The following is a 17197-nucleotide window of genomic DNA, read 5'->3' as shown; positions in this document are numbered from 1 at the left end:
ATAAGGTTTTGTTTTGTCCGAAACTTAAAAATAAAAGATCGATTTTTGAAATTACTGAAGTATTCCAGTCATTGAAGCTTTCAACCTCAGAATTCTTTCAGCCAAGACCGATTGACATGAAATTTGGGGTGGGAGTAGGGGGAAAGAAACAAAAGTTATAAAACGCCACTATGAACGAAGGCGAATGTAATGCGATTGCGTTCACGTGCTCCGGCAAATATCGCGAATTGCAGCGTAACTTGTGCCGATTCACCTGCTCTTCATCGATTCCGAAAAGGCTTTTGACAGTGTGAACAGCAAGTATATTTGGGCTCCTCTATGCAGAGGCCACGTTCCGGAGAAAATCATAGCTATTATCAGAGTGCCATATGATAGAGCAAAATATTATGTGCTTGGTCGAGATAAAATTTCTGAGCAATTTGAAGTCTGACACCGGCTATTTCCTCTTGATATCGATAACGTTCTTCATGCCGCCTTGACTGGAGGGTGCGGAAGGTTTCAATGCACCATGACATGACATGACAAGCTACACTGAAAATAAAGACCATCAAAACCCAGGTCAGTCTCAGTCAGACTGATCATCGCGCTCTTCCTATCTACACACGAGTAAGTCGATCAATTTGCCTATTTTCGTAGGGTTTTTTTTTTTGTAGATGGTGGCACCGAACTTGATATTAGTCGACACGTTAATAACACTAGATCTACCTTTGCTGTTTTTCCAAAATATAGAACACCAATATAATGTTCAAGCTGTTCCGGCGGCAATGTTCTCTCTGTCCTTTTATATGAGAGCGACGCGGGCACTGTTACTTGAAGGCTCTAAACCTTAATAAATGCTGACTCCGCTGTGGAATTGGATTGTCATGGCCCAACACAATCTTAACCGAAGAAGTGGCAGGGGTTATACTAAAGTTTAAGGAAGAGCGATAACTCTATTGTAGGCTAAGTCATATAATGCAATTTATTAACCCGGAATGACTGACGAACGAGTCGCCTTAGAAATATGCGGCGTCGAACAATGAAGGAGCAGTGTATACTTCTCAAAAAGAGCTGGAGATGGCAGAAATATCTCGCCGAACCGATAACGATGGGGCGTAGATGTGATTACGCGCTATGCTCCATCTAGGGATAACGGCAACCATGATAATTAGTAATCAATATTTAATGTCATGAATAATTTTCCTAATCCGTAGTTGCCGCCAAATGGTCCGCAAAATCAATAACCGTTGCCTTGTCCGATATATGAAATCCGAACATCCTATTATAAATTACTTTACATCAGTTTGGTACTATATGATGAATTGAATAAAATGTGACTTGGTTTTATTTCAAATTTAATCGAAACAATCATATTGCGGAGGAAAATCCGTTTTTTATAGTGGACTCAATCAACAGATGTTACCGCCGACCATAATTTATGATAAAATCATCGATTTATCAATTGTCTATTAAAGTGAACTAGAGAATAAGATTCAACCAGTTCTGTACCTAGGATCATAATGCAGTAATATAATTAAAAATAGTATAAAGCATGTTACTGCCAAGTTTGGTGCAAATCGCACTATTATCATTAAGTACAACGGGTGGCATCATTTTACACTGGGTTTAAGGCGGGACTCTCCCTACACGTAAAAGGGGAGTATACTTTTTTTTACAAAATATGGTCGTATTGGGTATTAAATGAAAGGCTCAATTCGTACTTCTTTAAACTGATAATATTCTTGATGCCGAGTGAAACTTAGGAGAGCGGCTCAAAATATCAGCCCGAAAAAGTGTAACAGGTCCGTTCTCAGAATCTATCCAGCCGAACAATCTGAAAAAAATCAGTTACTTTGTACTACAAGTAGTAGCTTTGTACTGATGAAGGGGGTAAGTCGCTCCCGAAATGTATATTTACATTTGAAACTAAAAATTGTAGTTTGGAGGAAGTTACTCCTTGTCTATCAATCATATAAAGTGAATTCAGATGAACGGCGGATTTGGAGTTTGGGAATACATATGTCATTGTCAAATTGTTGGAGTTTGGAAATGTCATATAGCAAAGATTATTTTGAATTGCAGGTATATGCGAAAGGGAAAACGTAAATAGGAAATTTCGCACACAAGATGAACACAAAACTTTTATACCCAGGGCGTTCAGCTTCCGGTATCCCAACTTGTTTTTGTCCATTTTCTTAAAAAAAAAACTTTTGCAGTGCCTCTTCATTTCCTGGTCCTCATAGTCAGGCTCTCCGTTACTTCGATCTCTAAGTTATTAATATCTTGTTATCCGTTACAAATTTGATTGTTAGCACATCACATACTTGCTTTTCCTTCGTGCAAATCAAACAAGTCGGGAAACCGGAAGCTCGGTGCATTAGGCATAAAATGTTTTGTTTGCTTCTTTTGTGAGTATATTTGAGGGCAGAACTATCCCATTTGTACGCAGCCCGTTATGTATCTATATTTAGCATGTCAGATTATTTACTTTAGTGTGATATTGATATTTAGTTGCAGTAAACTTGGGAATAATATGGCTCATTATATTCTATAATACTATTTATAACTCTAGGAACTCTAGAACTTAAGGAGGGCTCTTACCCAATTTCCCCAAAAATATGGTAATGTATAATACTATTATTAACTTAATTTGAGCTGATATCGATATGGAGATTATGAGGCCTGGACCTCATATAGAGACAGCTTCATGATTTTTTTTCAGATTTTTCGATTGGATAACTACATTTTTTTAACAAACCCATTCTCAGAAACTTCATCTCTTTCCACTCCTCCCACTCCCCACCTTTCTAACAAATGTCAAAACGGCATCAAAAAGTACTAATCGAGACCTTTTATTTGATACCCAACATGAATTTATTCGGTGAAAAAATTGTATACCCCCTTTAGCATGTATGGGGACACCCCCTTAATCTTAAAGTAAAAGGATATCACCCACCGCATGTCTGGGCGTTCACAGTTTCCACCTTCTCATTAAATTTCGTGCCAATCAGTATAGCCGTTTCTGAGAAAAGTGCGTATGACAAACAGACAGACAGACAGACATTGAACCGATTATTTTGCAAACAAAACCTTAAAAGTCGAAAGAAAAAATAAGAGTAAACAAAGAGTGTATTTCCCTGTGGTGATGTGATGAGTTATGTACTTATAGTCACAAAACTGCATGTACTTGTAGTAGTGTAGTGGTAGCGAACGGACAACTATTACATCCTTCCCCCTAAGGTCATTCAAATCGCTCATAAATCTAATAATGGCAATATAACTTATCAACACTGTTTGGAGAAATCGATAAAAATCTCAACACATACATTGGTAAAACAGTGTAAATTTTTGGTTGTTCTTTAAAATTTTTGAAAGCCCTATCATTCTCGAAAAAAAATCGGTCAGAAGGTCATAACATAACGCGGTCACAAGCATTGCGCGAAATTGTGGTGGTTATCGATGTGCTTCCCCGGACAAAAAGGCCAACAATAGATACATCTGGAAGACCCCTTCTGAATATATATTTCTGTTTTTTACATTCTTGAGATCCCTTCAAAGTGTATACACCACTTCCAACCACATGTGAAATTTAATGTTCCAACTTCAAATAGTCTGAAAGGGAAGGACATTGTATCTAAATCAAAAGGGGTCAGAGATGATTGTAACACAGCAATTGCATAATGTAGATTATATATTGTTTTGTTAAAATTTCAAATTCGAATCCGCTTCAAATATGTTCAAAGAAGATCATAATGCACCGATTAATTCGACTGCGATATCATCGTTTAATTTTCCATTGTCAACTATAGGAACAATTAATCATATTAATGGCTTGCTGGGGTAAGCAACCGGAAGGGGTTGGAAGTTTGCAAAATTTTAAAGTGGGATAATACACTTGTCCGCACGACATGTGTCCAAGTGATTTGTGATCATTCAGTTAAAATATGCACCCCCTATTGAATGAATGGAAAATAAATAGCATAGACACGATGGTGAGAAATAACTGATTCTCACTCCGTACAAATTATTGTACATTTTCCCACAAATAGGGAAAATCGGTAGAGAGAGACGGTACCAAACATTGGGCAGGCCATTCTGCTTTTCCCAATAAAAACAATTAAAAATAAACATATAACTTGATAGTGCGTTTAGCAATTTAGGATACGAGAAATGCCTAAATATAAACTTCAACTTCAAACTTTAAAAGTAGTGTGTATACAATTTCTTCCTCTAAACACCTGGTTTTCTTTTTACTATTTGAATTGTGTTGCTGAATACGTTTTCGCTGCAAGATGGAATTTCTCACATCAAAACGGTATACAAAATCACCCCATTGAAAAAATTGAAGTCTTTCACTTAGATGGTATGCCAAATAGAAGTGATCTAGGAGAAATTTCTTGCAATGTGCGTATTAAACTTTTAAAATAATATTGGTGGACTAAAAAATTGTGTTTTCATTATACTGTTTGCCATAAAGGAAAACGCTTCTAATCAACTAATGGATTAAACAAGTGTTAGATGTGCATACATTCATATATGAATTGCTATCGTAACACTGTTCCATATAACAGCAGATGCGTGATATAAGCCACCCGAATAACTGGCCGAGATACATCATATTTCACTGTAAACTGTAGTCTCCGAAATTGAAAAATGTCTGCCATAAAAAGACAGGTTTATGAACTGGACATCAATTTCGAAATCGAAGCAGCGAATTTAAGAGTCTTTGCAGTTAGCCCTAATGAAACGATTATTAATAATAACCGTTGACGCAACAATCCCATTGGATCAGGGCCTTGAAGTGTGTTAGAGTACTTCATTCAAGACCGTAACGGTACACTACAGGATTACAGTACTCTGTAGGAGACAATGTGGTCAGCATTGCGCTCGCCCGAGTTTATTATTCTGATTTCTGGTATCCGACGTTAAATCACAATACAAATTCCACTGCACCCAGTGAGACTTGAACCGCGACCTTCCGTCCGACGGCCTTGTGCTCTAACCACCTAGCTATCCGGACGATTATTACTCATCTCTATTCATCTCTCGCTGATTTGAATCGAAATGAATTCCTGCTCGACCATGCAAATCTCAAAAGCCACAATCGAAAAACATTAATGTACACACCGCACCTTTTATTTAATTATCAGTTTTCATTCACAACTATTAACTGCTTATGTCACTAGTAGTTAATACTTCAATTTGTTCCACTAATAACTAAAAATTTTAAAAAAATTTGCCATTTAAAACTAACAACTAATTTTGTGCATTTTGAGTAATAATATCTACTTCCACTTAAATATACATCTGCCCATGATCATAACACAATTGAAATGTACCCGGTTGTCTTATAGTCAGAAATAACACCTTTATCAATCTTTGACGTGAACACGTGACGGCTGCATATTTCGCATATCTTAAATATCCATAAATTGTATCCATTACCTTAGCAGAACCAAATCTTCGAAGATTATTAGCAATCATGTGTTCACTTCTCATTAAGCTTTCCATAATATGAATGTAAAATGTTGTTACTGCATAAGAATCCTATTCTAAAAAAACCCTGTAATGTATGTATGCATAGTAACAATGTGTTGATGATGAGCAGATGGTCAACAAATATTCACACCCAACGAAGAAATTCGTACAAGTATAGAATGAAAATCGAAGACTGACCTTGAAGACAGTCACCTGGCTGATGGAAAAATCATGTAGGGGTAGGTACAGGTAAATGATTTGAAAGACTACCTTATCATATGGTATATAATACAAGTTTCTAGGGTGTCACCTGGCACGGGCAAAAGATATCGTTTATTCGTTTTTGTAGTATTGTACGTATCAAAACCGCTTCCTGTCGCTGTTAGTGTTCATCAAAGAAGCACCCTCCCACCACCCCTCTTTGTTCTTGTTATGGACACTGTCACACGGGATATCTACCGTCCAGCGCCTTAAACACTGCTTTATGCAGATGATGTTTTCCTAGCATCTGATAGCAAAAATGATCTCGAGCAACTTGTCCAGAAATGGAATGATCGCCTCATGCAACACGGTCTCAGATTGAATCTAAACAAAACTAAATTTTTGACGACCGATCCCCATGAAACAGGCACAATCACTATCAGCGGCAGTGATCTGCCCAGAACTGAGCGATTTAAATACCCCGGGTCAACGCTATCAGCCAATGGAGAACTAAGTTATGAAATTGCTTCATGCATTAACGCAGCCTGGATGAAGTGGCGTTCCACAATTGGTGTTCTTTGTGATCGACGTATCAACGAACGTCTCAAATCGAAAATTTACCGTAATGTTGTCCGTCCTGTCGCCCTCTATGATTCTGAGTGTTGGCCAACTACAAAAGACAATGAACGGCGTCTTGCGCTAATGGAGGCGAAGATATTGCGTCGGACTAGTGGCGTGACACGTTTTGATCACATCAGAAATGAGGATATCTGCGATCGTTATGGGGTTGCACCGATCGTGGAAAAGTTGAGAGAGAGGCGTCTTCGATGGTATGATCAAGCAATTCGTGCTAACGAGAATTCACTTGCCAACATTGGTCTGAACATCGAAGTCCATGATAAACGACCAAAACGCAGGCCTAAACAACGGTGTCTTGATACGCTGGATGGGAATTTAAAAGCCTAGAGATTACACCCAGATCAGGCATTCGATAGAGCCAAATGGCGAAACCGATCACGACGAGCCGACCCCACTTGTGAACGGGACAAAGGCTGAAGAAAAAGAAGATGAAGTAGTATTGTGCTCCATTCAATGAGCGCACCTAACGGCAGTAGTCTACGTTGCAGATAATTTTCCCGAAATTTAAATTAAATTTATTTATATAATATGTAGATGATCCAGGTTTAATTATAAACGGATATTTGCAGTGCCCATAAAATATGGGTATTAAGACCAACCTTTCATTTATTGAATACTCAAAAAGCACCAAAATATATCATTTCAAGGGGTCGCTCCACCTTAGACTATAGTTGTACACTGTTCTAAGAATTTAAATTATGTAGAACAACCACAGAAAATGGGCGCCGCGTAGGTCACCCACTCAGAAAGCAGATCGAAGAGTGATCATCAGATTTTTAGTTGGAGTCACAAGGATCTTACAGGACAGCATGCAAAGAAATATTATCAATCTACAATGCAAACAAGCCGGAAAGCCAGAGGCTGGACGTTTCAGGTATGAAAGGTTTTGTTTGTTTCTTATGTAAGTATATTTGAGTGGGGAACTATTTCATTTGTACGTAGCCCGTAATGTATATGTATATATTGATATTTAGTATTTTGGGTTGCAGTAAATTTACACGGGAAAGATAATTTTGAGTTACTATAACTTTATCAGTAATGGTACGATTTTGATCAAACTTGGGGATATCATGCCTCATACTATAGTCTATATCACCATATTAAAATTTTATAACCCGAGGATAAATTGAAGAGGATTTTTAGTCAATTTCCAAAGAAAAAACAGTAATATACTATTATTAACTTAATTTAAGTATATATCGATATGGAGAGTATTTTGAGGCCTGGCTACTGTATAGAGGCAACTTCGTGTTTTTTTTCAGATATTTCGGTTACGTGATTTCTGAAAATGGGGCCGGTAAGAAATCATCACTTTCGGCACCCCACACTCCTCGCCTTTCCAACAACTGATAAAACTAAGACTGGCTTTGAAAAGTACTAATCGAGATCTCTCATATGATACCCCACTGACTATATTAGGTGAAAAAATGTACACCCCCATTTTGCACGTATAAGGACCCCCTCCCCCATAAAGTCAATATAAAATGATGTACCTTACTGCATGTGACCTTGAAGTCAATGTAATTTACCGCATGTGTGGGCGTTCACAGTTCCCATTTTCTCACCAAATTTCGTGTCAATCGGTATGTTGTGTCACTGAACCAATTTTAACAACCACTGTGGTTTTGTTCGTAAAACAAAACCTTAGGCACTTCAACGTTTGAAAGGCAAATTTTAAGATGTTGTAAGACGGACCAATTTTTATCACGGTTCGTGACTAAAGATTACACTTGACCTCCATAACCATAATAAAGGTATATAGTTATGTGGTGCATTGATTGAAAGTTCTCACTAGCACTTTCTGAAGCCGGCCTTAATTTTAACATTTGTTAGAAAGGCGGGTTCTGGCGGGGTCGAAAGTGAACGTTTCTTTCACGGGCCCATTCTCAGAAACTACCCGACCGAAGGCCTAAGCTTCGAAATACCCTCCATATCGATATCTGTTCAAATAAAGTTAACAATAGTATATTACTATCATTTTTAGTTAACGACTGCAAAACATCCCGTAAGTTTAACATAGGATCACCAAATTTGCAGCAATGTAGGCTATAAGAGCATGATTATTGTTTGATTGAAATCGTATATTACTAACCGAGTTATAATAAGTCAAAGTTGCCGTTTCTGTGCAAATTGAAGACTTTGAACATCAGTATCACGCGAAAGTCGATTTTGTCACATAACATATGCATTTTTTACATGGTAGGTTCTCATCGGGTAGATGTTCACTCATATGTTTTCTGTAAAAGAAATGCACAAAACCTTTCATACCTGAAGCGTCCAGCTTCCGGTTTCCCAACTTGTTATGTAATTTAAAGTGGTATATATGTACAATTACAATTTATCGAACCACCCTGTACACAGTTGAGTACGCAGTTAAATACATTCAATGAAAATTTTGTTCATAAAGCAATAATTTTTATTCTTTCGTGTACCTGAACGTTCGTGAACAGAATGCGGTAGTAGCGCCCAGCACAAATTTTGTGAAACGTTATAGAACTGAGTCTCTAAATAAGATTGTATTTGAATAAACCATCTGCTGGCGCGTGCAGACCAATCACATTGAAAACATATACAGATAACTTTTGTTAAAAAAAAAGGAACTAACTGATTCAATATCCCAGGAAGAGATCTCATCTTTACTTGAGAAGGGTCATCGTGAGTGCATCTGTCTTCATTTGTACCAAAGCATATAGCCATATATGTATGCATAGGATCTTCTTTGTGTCTTTTCCTTCCAAGTAAATCATTCCTAAAGAAAAAACCGAACACAGCTCACCATTCACAAGCGGCACGAAATTTGAAATACATAATATAGTATATTCCAGCAGATGCACACCGAAAATCCTCGACGGCATGCACGCCTTGCTTAATTTCAAACACTTTCAGGCGGAAGATCTTCGTCTGCCGTCTTTGTGCTCTTTGGATTACTATAAAAACCATACCTATCTATTCAAAACACAAAGGGCAAAACATCCAAATCCGAAAAGGAATCCAGGTAATATTCTTCTGTTGCCAATCTAAAATTATAGAACAACTATAATAACGCATGAATTGTCGACGACGTGAATTGGTGCAGATGTCCTGTACTCCAATGTAAGTACCCTTGTTTCGAAAAGGAGTTCAACGGTGATAAGATGAAATAGAAAGTAAGTTTATATTGATTGAGCCTTCCTCTAAAATATTGCCCCACTCACCACTCAATCGAATTAAATCAGCGATGATATCTAATAAATAATTCGAAATATTGACAGATATGTAAATCGAGCAAAATGGACCTGAGCGATCCAAAGGGAAGTTGTTTTTTTTATAGCGCCGAGGTCTGAACAAGGTATACTAAATATTAATAAATAGATTCCTATGATATTCCTTGTATGTATTTCTTTTTTATCTACATATGAATTAAAATTAAATACTGGAGGTATTATTGTATAAAAATTACACAATAAGTTAGAATCATTCCTTTTAATATGTGATCCATTCACTGTCCAACTGGTACTCCCATATTTATTTTCTTCTCAAGTTGTCACAATTTCGACTGAAGCCAGATTTTACCTAATACTAACACAGTGCCAAGCACACCTCTACGTATTTCCATTCAATGTTACCAATGCCATTCGATATGTTTCCGTGATTAGCTTAAGATTCTATCTAAGGTTTTGATGTATCACCTAATTTTGCTTTTCAATGTATTGGACCGACCCCATTACAATGCAGCCAGAAAACCGATGGTCCCACATTTCAACAAGGCGGGTTCATCAGCTCCACGACAGAATTTGGATGATGTATTCGAAATTTGGACATATTAGTTCATATTCGGCATTGGATGTTTCCCAGATCGATCTTTGTTCACGCTATTATTGCAAATGCATATGACAGTATAGGGATAGAGAACACATTCAATGCGCATAATACCTTCTTTCCCAAAGGATGCGATTTCAGCCCCAACTTCACACGTCCCAGGAATTCCCGCATCAGAGCATTTTTCAAATTACCAGCTCCAGCGCTAGAATTACTAGATACTTGTACAAATCCTTTACACGGGATGACCCCCTTAAATGGACATAAGAATTTTCCGTTTTCCCTTTTTAGGGTTTTGTGTTAGAATTCCAATTAAAATCGTCACACATTTTCTCGGAAACGATTATAGCGATTGATACCAAGTTTGGTGGAAAGGTGCGAACTGTGGACGCTCACGCATACAGGGAGTTACATTATTCTACATCGAATTTAAGGGGGTCCCCATACATACAAAAGGGGGGTGTAATTTTTTTTCGCCGGCTAGTACTTTCCGAAGAAGAACGAGACTCACAACTGGAAATAGAAAGAATCAAAGCCTCTACTTTAAGAGCTATTACAGCTAAGGAGCTGCTAAAACATCGGAAAAACGAAACCAATGATTTAACAATAAGTGAGTTTAAGTTTCTACTTCAAGGGTTGTCGAAGCATCTCGACCACATATAAATTTTCGAGCAGAAGCAAATGACGCGAAGCTGAACATTCACGACAGGCTCGAATAAAATGAAGAATCGATCCTAATAAAGCAGTATTCAATTGAATGAAGACTACGAGTACAAAATGCATCCAAATATTCTCATTGATCTAATGGGGGTCAAAGGGTAGTATAGGTCCCGGGGCGAAACGTGGATTGGTACCCACGATGGAGCATAAAACCTGGCAAATGCCTGCTGAACCAAAACCAACAGCTCTACTACCAAACCCTATCTCCACCTCCACGTGGTGACCGCTGGGAGCTCTTTCTTGACGAAAAGCTGCAGACGGAGAACGATGAAGGCGAGTCTCCCGCGCCTAAAAACGGGACAAATTGTACCAACTGGTCCTCCAGGTTGGGGGTTGGGTAGGGCTGACAACCCTACACGGAAAACAACTTGTTACGAAGCTACAACAGGAGCCTCGGATAGGACGGATTTTAAAACGACGGACCCGGCAACGACAAAGGAACAACGATTTGCGCATTTTCTCATGGAACGTGCGCTCCCTGTACAGAGATGAAGCTGATAAGCAGCTAGCCGATACCCTGTCCCAATACAGGGCTAATGCAACAGCGTTGCAAGAGATGCGATGGACAGGGACCGGTTTCCTGGAGAAGAGCCACTACACCATATATTATAGCGGTCATCCAGTAAACCATGTGCTCGGAGTAGGTTTCTTAGTCAGCCAAAAAATGAAACTTGCTGTTATCGGCTTTGAAAGCATAAGCGAACGGCTATGCACTCTACGCTTGCGAGGCAAATTTAGAAATATAAGCCTCATAAACGTTCACGCCCCTACAGAGGAGACTGCAGAGTCGCAGAAGGATACCTTCTACGAGGCAGTAGAAAGAACTCTCGAAGCCTGTCCCAGATATGATATCAAAATCATACTTGGGGATTTTAACAGCCAAGTAGGGAAGGAGCCCGTATTCAGGCGATACGTTGGCTCCCATAGCTTACACGAAAAAACAAATGATAACGGACTGCGGACTATTCAATTAGCAGGGTCACACGAAATGGTTGTTGGAAGTACCTGGTTTGCGCGGAAAGCGGTCCACAAACATACATGGGCCTCTCCAGACGGGACCACTTTCAACCAAATTGACCACGTGTTGATCGAACGCCGCCACCTCTCAGCCTTGATGAATGTCAGAACATATAGGGGGGCCAATATAGACTCGGATCACTATTTCGTTGGCATGGTGCTCCGAGCTCGAATAACAATACCACCTAGAATCCCTGGGAGAACCAACAAGTCTGTGAACTAGAAAAGTACAGGGAGCAACCGCACCAGGCATAGAAGGCGGAAGTTTTACCAACAAGTCAGCAGGATGAAGCCTTATACACCTCGATGCTCATCCTGCCGAGACAAAGAGGGAAATCTGATTTCCGACAGAATGGCCATGCATATTGGAGCGATGGGTTGAGTACTTTGATGAGCTACTGAACAACCAGAACATCGGCGAGTTGGAGGTCCCGCCAACTGAAGACGACGGACAAATACTGCCACCACCAAGTTTAGGAGAAACACTCCGTGCAATTCATCGGCTAAAAGATCATAAGTCGCCAGGAGCCGATGGAATTACAGCCGAATTGGTTAAATATGGAGGCGACCAGTTACACCAAGTGGTTCATCAACTTGTGCTCAAGGTATGGGACAACGAATCAATGCCTGACGATTGGCAACGAGGCATAATCTGTCTCATACATAAAAAGGGAGATATCACACAGTGCAGCAATTATAGAGATATCACGTTGCTGAGTATCATCTATAAGATATTCTCCACTATCTTGCTAGGCCGGATAGCCCCATACGCCCAGAACATCATTGGCCCATACTAAAGAGGCTTCACTCCAGGCAAATCAGCAACAGATCAGATTTTCTCTCTGCGGCAGGCGATGGAAAAACTGTTGGAATATGGACAACAGTTGCACCATCTGTTCATCGACTTTAAAGCCGCCTATGATAGCATAGCCAGGGTAAAACTGTATACGGCTATAAGAGAATTCGGTATCCCGACGAAATTAATAAGACTGACTAGGCTGACCCTGAATAATATACGAGGCCAGATAAAAGCAGCAGGATCACTCTCAAGACCATTCGACATCAACAACGGTCTACGACAAGGGGATGCGCTATCATGCGTCCTCTTTAACCTGGCCCTCGAGAAAGTGATCCGTGAGAGGTACGATCCTCTTCAAGTCCACCCAACTACTGGCCTATGCTGACGATATCGACATCATGGGAAGAACCACCCGAGACGTACAAACTGCCTTCATCCAGATCGAGCAGGCGGCCATTGAAGCGAGATCTTGGGCTGCACATCAACGTCAGCACCGAAGACGAATCAACCAACAACATCAAACCGCACTGGTCAAACACAAACACGAACAAGAATAAGGATAGGGGAATACAACTTTGAGACCGTTGACAATTTCTCCTATCTAGGGTCGAAAATCACAACCGATAACAACTACGATGATGAAATCCGCGCACGGTTGTTGTCAGCCAACAGAGCCTATTTCAGCTTACAAAGACTGTTCCGCTCGAAAAGTCTCACCATAGGGTCAAAGCTCTTACTGTACAAGACTATGATCTTGCCAGTCCTCATGTATTCCTCGGAAACTTGGGTTCTTAGCAAGAAAAATTGCGAACTCTTGGCCGCGTTCCTCCGAAGAATTGTTGGCCCCCTACATGAGGATGGACGATTCCGTAGCCTACACAATGACGAAATCTATGAGCGACACCATGATCGTCCGGTTGTGGATAAAATCCAGCTCAATAGGTTACGGTGGGCGGGTCACTTAATCCGTATGGATGAAGATGATCCCACCCGGAAAGTCTATAAGGGCAATATCTATGGTAGGAAAAGAAGACGAGGCAGACCCTGCCTAAGATGGAGCGATGGCGTGGGCCAGGACGCCAGACAGCTTTTAGGGATATCGAATTGGTGGACCTCGGCGCAAAACCGGGATGTCTGGAGTTGCTTATTAAGGCAGGCCTAGACCGGATACCGGTTGTTACGCCGTTGATGATGATGATCTAATGGCTATATTGTGCTTACATTTCCCCGCTTTGAAGTTTCAGTAAGAAATGCTTGGTAGGCGGTATTCTGGTAAGGTCAATTTGCAACCAACCACTATTTACAGCATATTCGTAAAAACAATGCATGCTTTCAAATGACATCGTTTGGAACGACGAATCCCCCCACAATTTTGCTATGCGTTCCAGTTCCCGCGCCATCCCGGTTCCGATAATTCCCGGCAAGTTGCGTGGCATTTCAATGGCAGAATCGAATCTGATCGGCCAACTCGAGTAGGTGGGGACGAAGTACCAAGGTAAGTGAATCATCTGATTTCTTTACTTCTTCCGGTACACGCAGAAAATTCGCAGTTTTTACGAATATCCCTAGGCAGAGTAATGTCTGACGGATTCAACTAGTTCCATATAAAATTAGGGTTCATAATTTTCTTATGTGGGTTTAAACTTTCTTAAATAATATTTATCTTTAAAATTGGCATTACTACTTACCCGTAGAGTAGCGCTGCACCAGCAATACCTCCACCACATTGTGCAGTTATGTACATTGCTGCTCGCAAAGGTGACAGTGCACGTATAATACATGAAGCAAAAGTGACGGCCGGGTTAATATGAGCACCTGAAAATGTAACATTTTTCATTAATAAACTAAATCGCAGGTTTGGAATATATATCTACATGTACGGGATTTATGTTGTAGATTCTTTGTAAGAGCTCAGGGTTTATTTGGATTTGCTCTAGCCGCACCTGGATAAGTCCGATATATGGCTTCGAGTAGAGTGGACCGCTATAGCTCTGACCAGGTGTGGTGATAAACACTGTATCAGGGGCGAGCAACTAAATAGCTTTGACTCGGCCTGACAAGTGTAGAAGCTGAAGAAGATAAGAAAATCCTCCATGATTCTATCTTGGAGAAGATGAAAAACTACTCTCCTTTTGAGCAACAAGGAAAACGCTGTGACTCAGTTGGATAAATAATCATTTTTTAGTTACAGATTCTTGGCCTTATACATACATACAGGAAACAAACATTCACGGAAAAAAAAATTAGGAAACCTGATGCTGGACGATTCAAGTAGGAAAGGTTTTGTGTATTTTTTATATGCATAAGTATAGTCAACATCCAAAGCCGTAGATTCCAGTCAATTTGCACAAAACGAAAACTTGGTCAATTGACTTTGTTAGTAATAGTACGATTTCCACCAAACCTGGTAATGTTGTGCCGTATATTTTAGCGTTAACGTTACAATTTATAATTCCAAAATTATAATATTATTTGAGTAGATACTGATATGGAGGATATTTCGAAACCTGGATATTCTATAGTGGCAGCTTTATGATCTTTTTTCGAATTTTTCGATTGGGTAACTTCTGAGAATGGGTCCGTGAAAAAAATAACCACTTTTTAGTCCGCACACTACCTCCTTTTACAGCAAATGTCAAAACTGACGGGAGAAAAGTACTGAGACTTTTCATTTGATACTCCACATGACCACATTTGGTGAAAAAATAATGGGGACCCTCCATTAAACTCAACGTAGAACAGTGTTATTCACTACATGCGTGTGAGTTCAGTTTCCACTTCCCCAGTAAATTTCATATCAATAGTAGTAGACAGACAGACAATAAATCGATTTCAATAAGGTTTTGTTTTCCACAAAGCCATTATATCAACTATTCTCGCTAATTATGGCATCAGCAATTTATTTCTATGACCATTGACTTATGCGCAATATTATCTTTTCCATGCTGCTGCAAAATTTACAATACACCTTGAACGAACTCAATTTCAACAAGTTGGTAATATACTATTATTAAGTTTATTTGACCAGATATCAGAATGGAATGTATGTTAAGATTGAAATTTCATGTAAACGAATCACCCTGACTATTTCAAGTTTTCTGAGTTGAAAATATTCGTTTTGAGAGTTGAGTAATTTCGGAAAATGAGTCCTGTCTCACTTTAAGTTTGCAGTTTGAAATTTATGTCGAAAACAAAGTCTACTTATGAAGGTACTAGTTGAAGCCATTTGATACTTCACACGGCTATATTGGGAGAAAACAAGTCGGGAAACCGGAAGCTGGACGGACGCTTCAGGTATGAAAGGTTTTGTGTATTTCTTTTATATAGTGATTTGAGTGTGCATTTGTAGTACTATAACCTAGCACGTAAGATATATGCATAGATTATGTGAGAATATCCACTTTCGCGTGATATTTACATACAAAGTCTCAAATTTGCACAGACACGGCAACTTTGACCTGTTATAACTTTGTTAGTAATAGTGCGATTTCCACCAAACTCGGCAGGAACATGACCCCTTACATTGTGGTACTAGAATGAACTTAAGGGGGGTATCGCAGCCAAAATTATTGTAATATACTATTATTAGCTTTATTTGAACAGGTAGGTAGAATGGAGAATATTTTGCCTAGGCACTATATAGTGGCAGCGTCATGTTTTTTTTTCAGATTTTTCGGTTGAGTAGTTCTCCCGTAGTCCCCACCTTTTAAGCAAATGTCAAAATTGTCACCGGTTTCGGAAAGTAATCACCGAGACCTTTCATTTGATACCCCACATGACTATATTTAGTGAAAAAAAATGACACCCCCCTTTTGCATATATGGGACCCCCCCCCCCCCCTTAAATTCGACACAGACGGATGTAACTTACTGTATGCGCGTGCGTTCACGTTTCCACCTTTCCACCAAATTTGGTGTTAATCGCTATAGCCGTCTCCAAGAAAAATGCGTGTGATCGACAAACAGACAGACAGTAAACCGAATTTAATTTGTGTAAACACAAAACCTTAAAAAGGGAGCATGTAACCCTTTGCATGTATGGACAGCCCCCTTCAAACTCCACGCAAATTCATGCCACCTATATGCGTGGGATTTCATAGTTCCCATATGTCCACGAAATTTGGTTTCAATTAATGCAGCTATTTTGGAGAAAAATGCATGTGACAAATAGACAGACAGTAAATATATTTTAATCAAGTTTTGTTTGACACAAACCCTTAAAAAAACAAATCCGAAAGCAGTCATTATCAACTCCCTCAAATGTTGCTTTTAATCTATTTATGTATATGAATGATGGCCAATAATAATGCTCTAATACGCGAGTACATTGCCATCGTAAATCCCCTAATAAACTTCATAAAACAGCGTCAAAAACGCCATTTAAAATTGCAATCCAGCATTGAAAGACAAGTGCATATTTTTAATGAGCTTTGATACCACATTTATATTCGCTTCCGTTGTCTAAAATCATATTTCCTCTACTCACAAATCATTTCAATGTATGTATGATACTAGTTTTGCGTCATGACAAAACTGACAAGCGTTTGTATAAACATTCTCTCAAATT

General features: G+C 39.3%; 1 protein-coding gene across 1 annotated transcript in view; it reads right to left on the bottom strand.

Annotated features, from left to right (window-relative positions):
- Positions 1–17197, bottom strand: part of LOC119652398 (neurogenic protein big brain) — a 53114-nt gene that overhangs the window by 27466 nt on the left and 8451 nt on the right. Inside the window, exon 3 of the mRNA XM_038056505.1 lies at positions 14320–14446. Within this exon, the coding sequence (XP_037912433.1) occupies positions 14320–14446 (127 nt within the window). The remainder of the gene's footprint in view (positions 1–14319; positions 14447–17197) is intronic.

This window comes from Hermetia illucens, chromosome 3 (assembly GCF_905115235.1).
Source record: "Hermetia illucens chromosome 3, iHerIll2.2.curated.20191125, whole genome shotgun sequence".
Taxonomy (NCBI): domain Eukaryota; kingdom Metazoa; phylum Arthropoda; class Insecta; order Diptera; family Stratiomyidae; genus Hermetia; species Hermetia illucens.
Note: the sequence above shows the minus strand (reverse complement) of the source record. Positions and strands in the feature narration are given on the sequence as shown.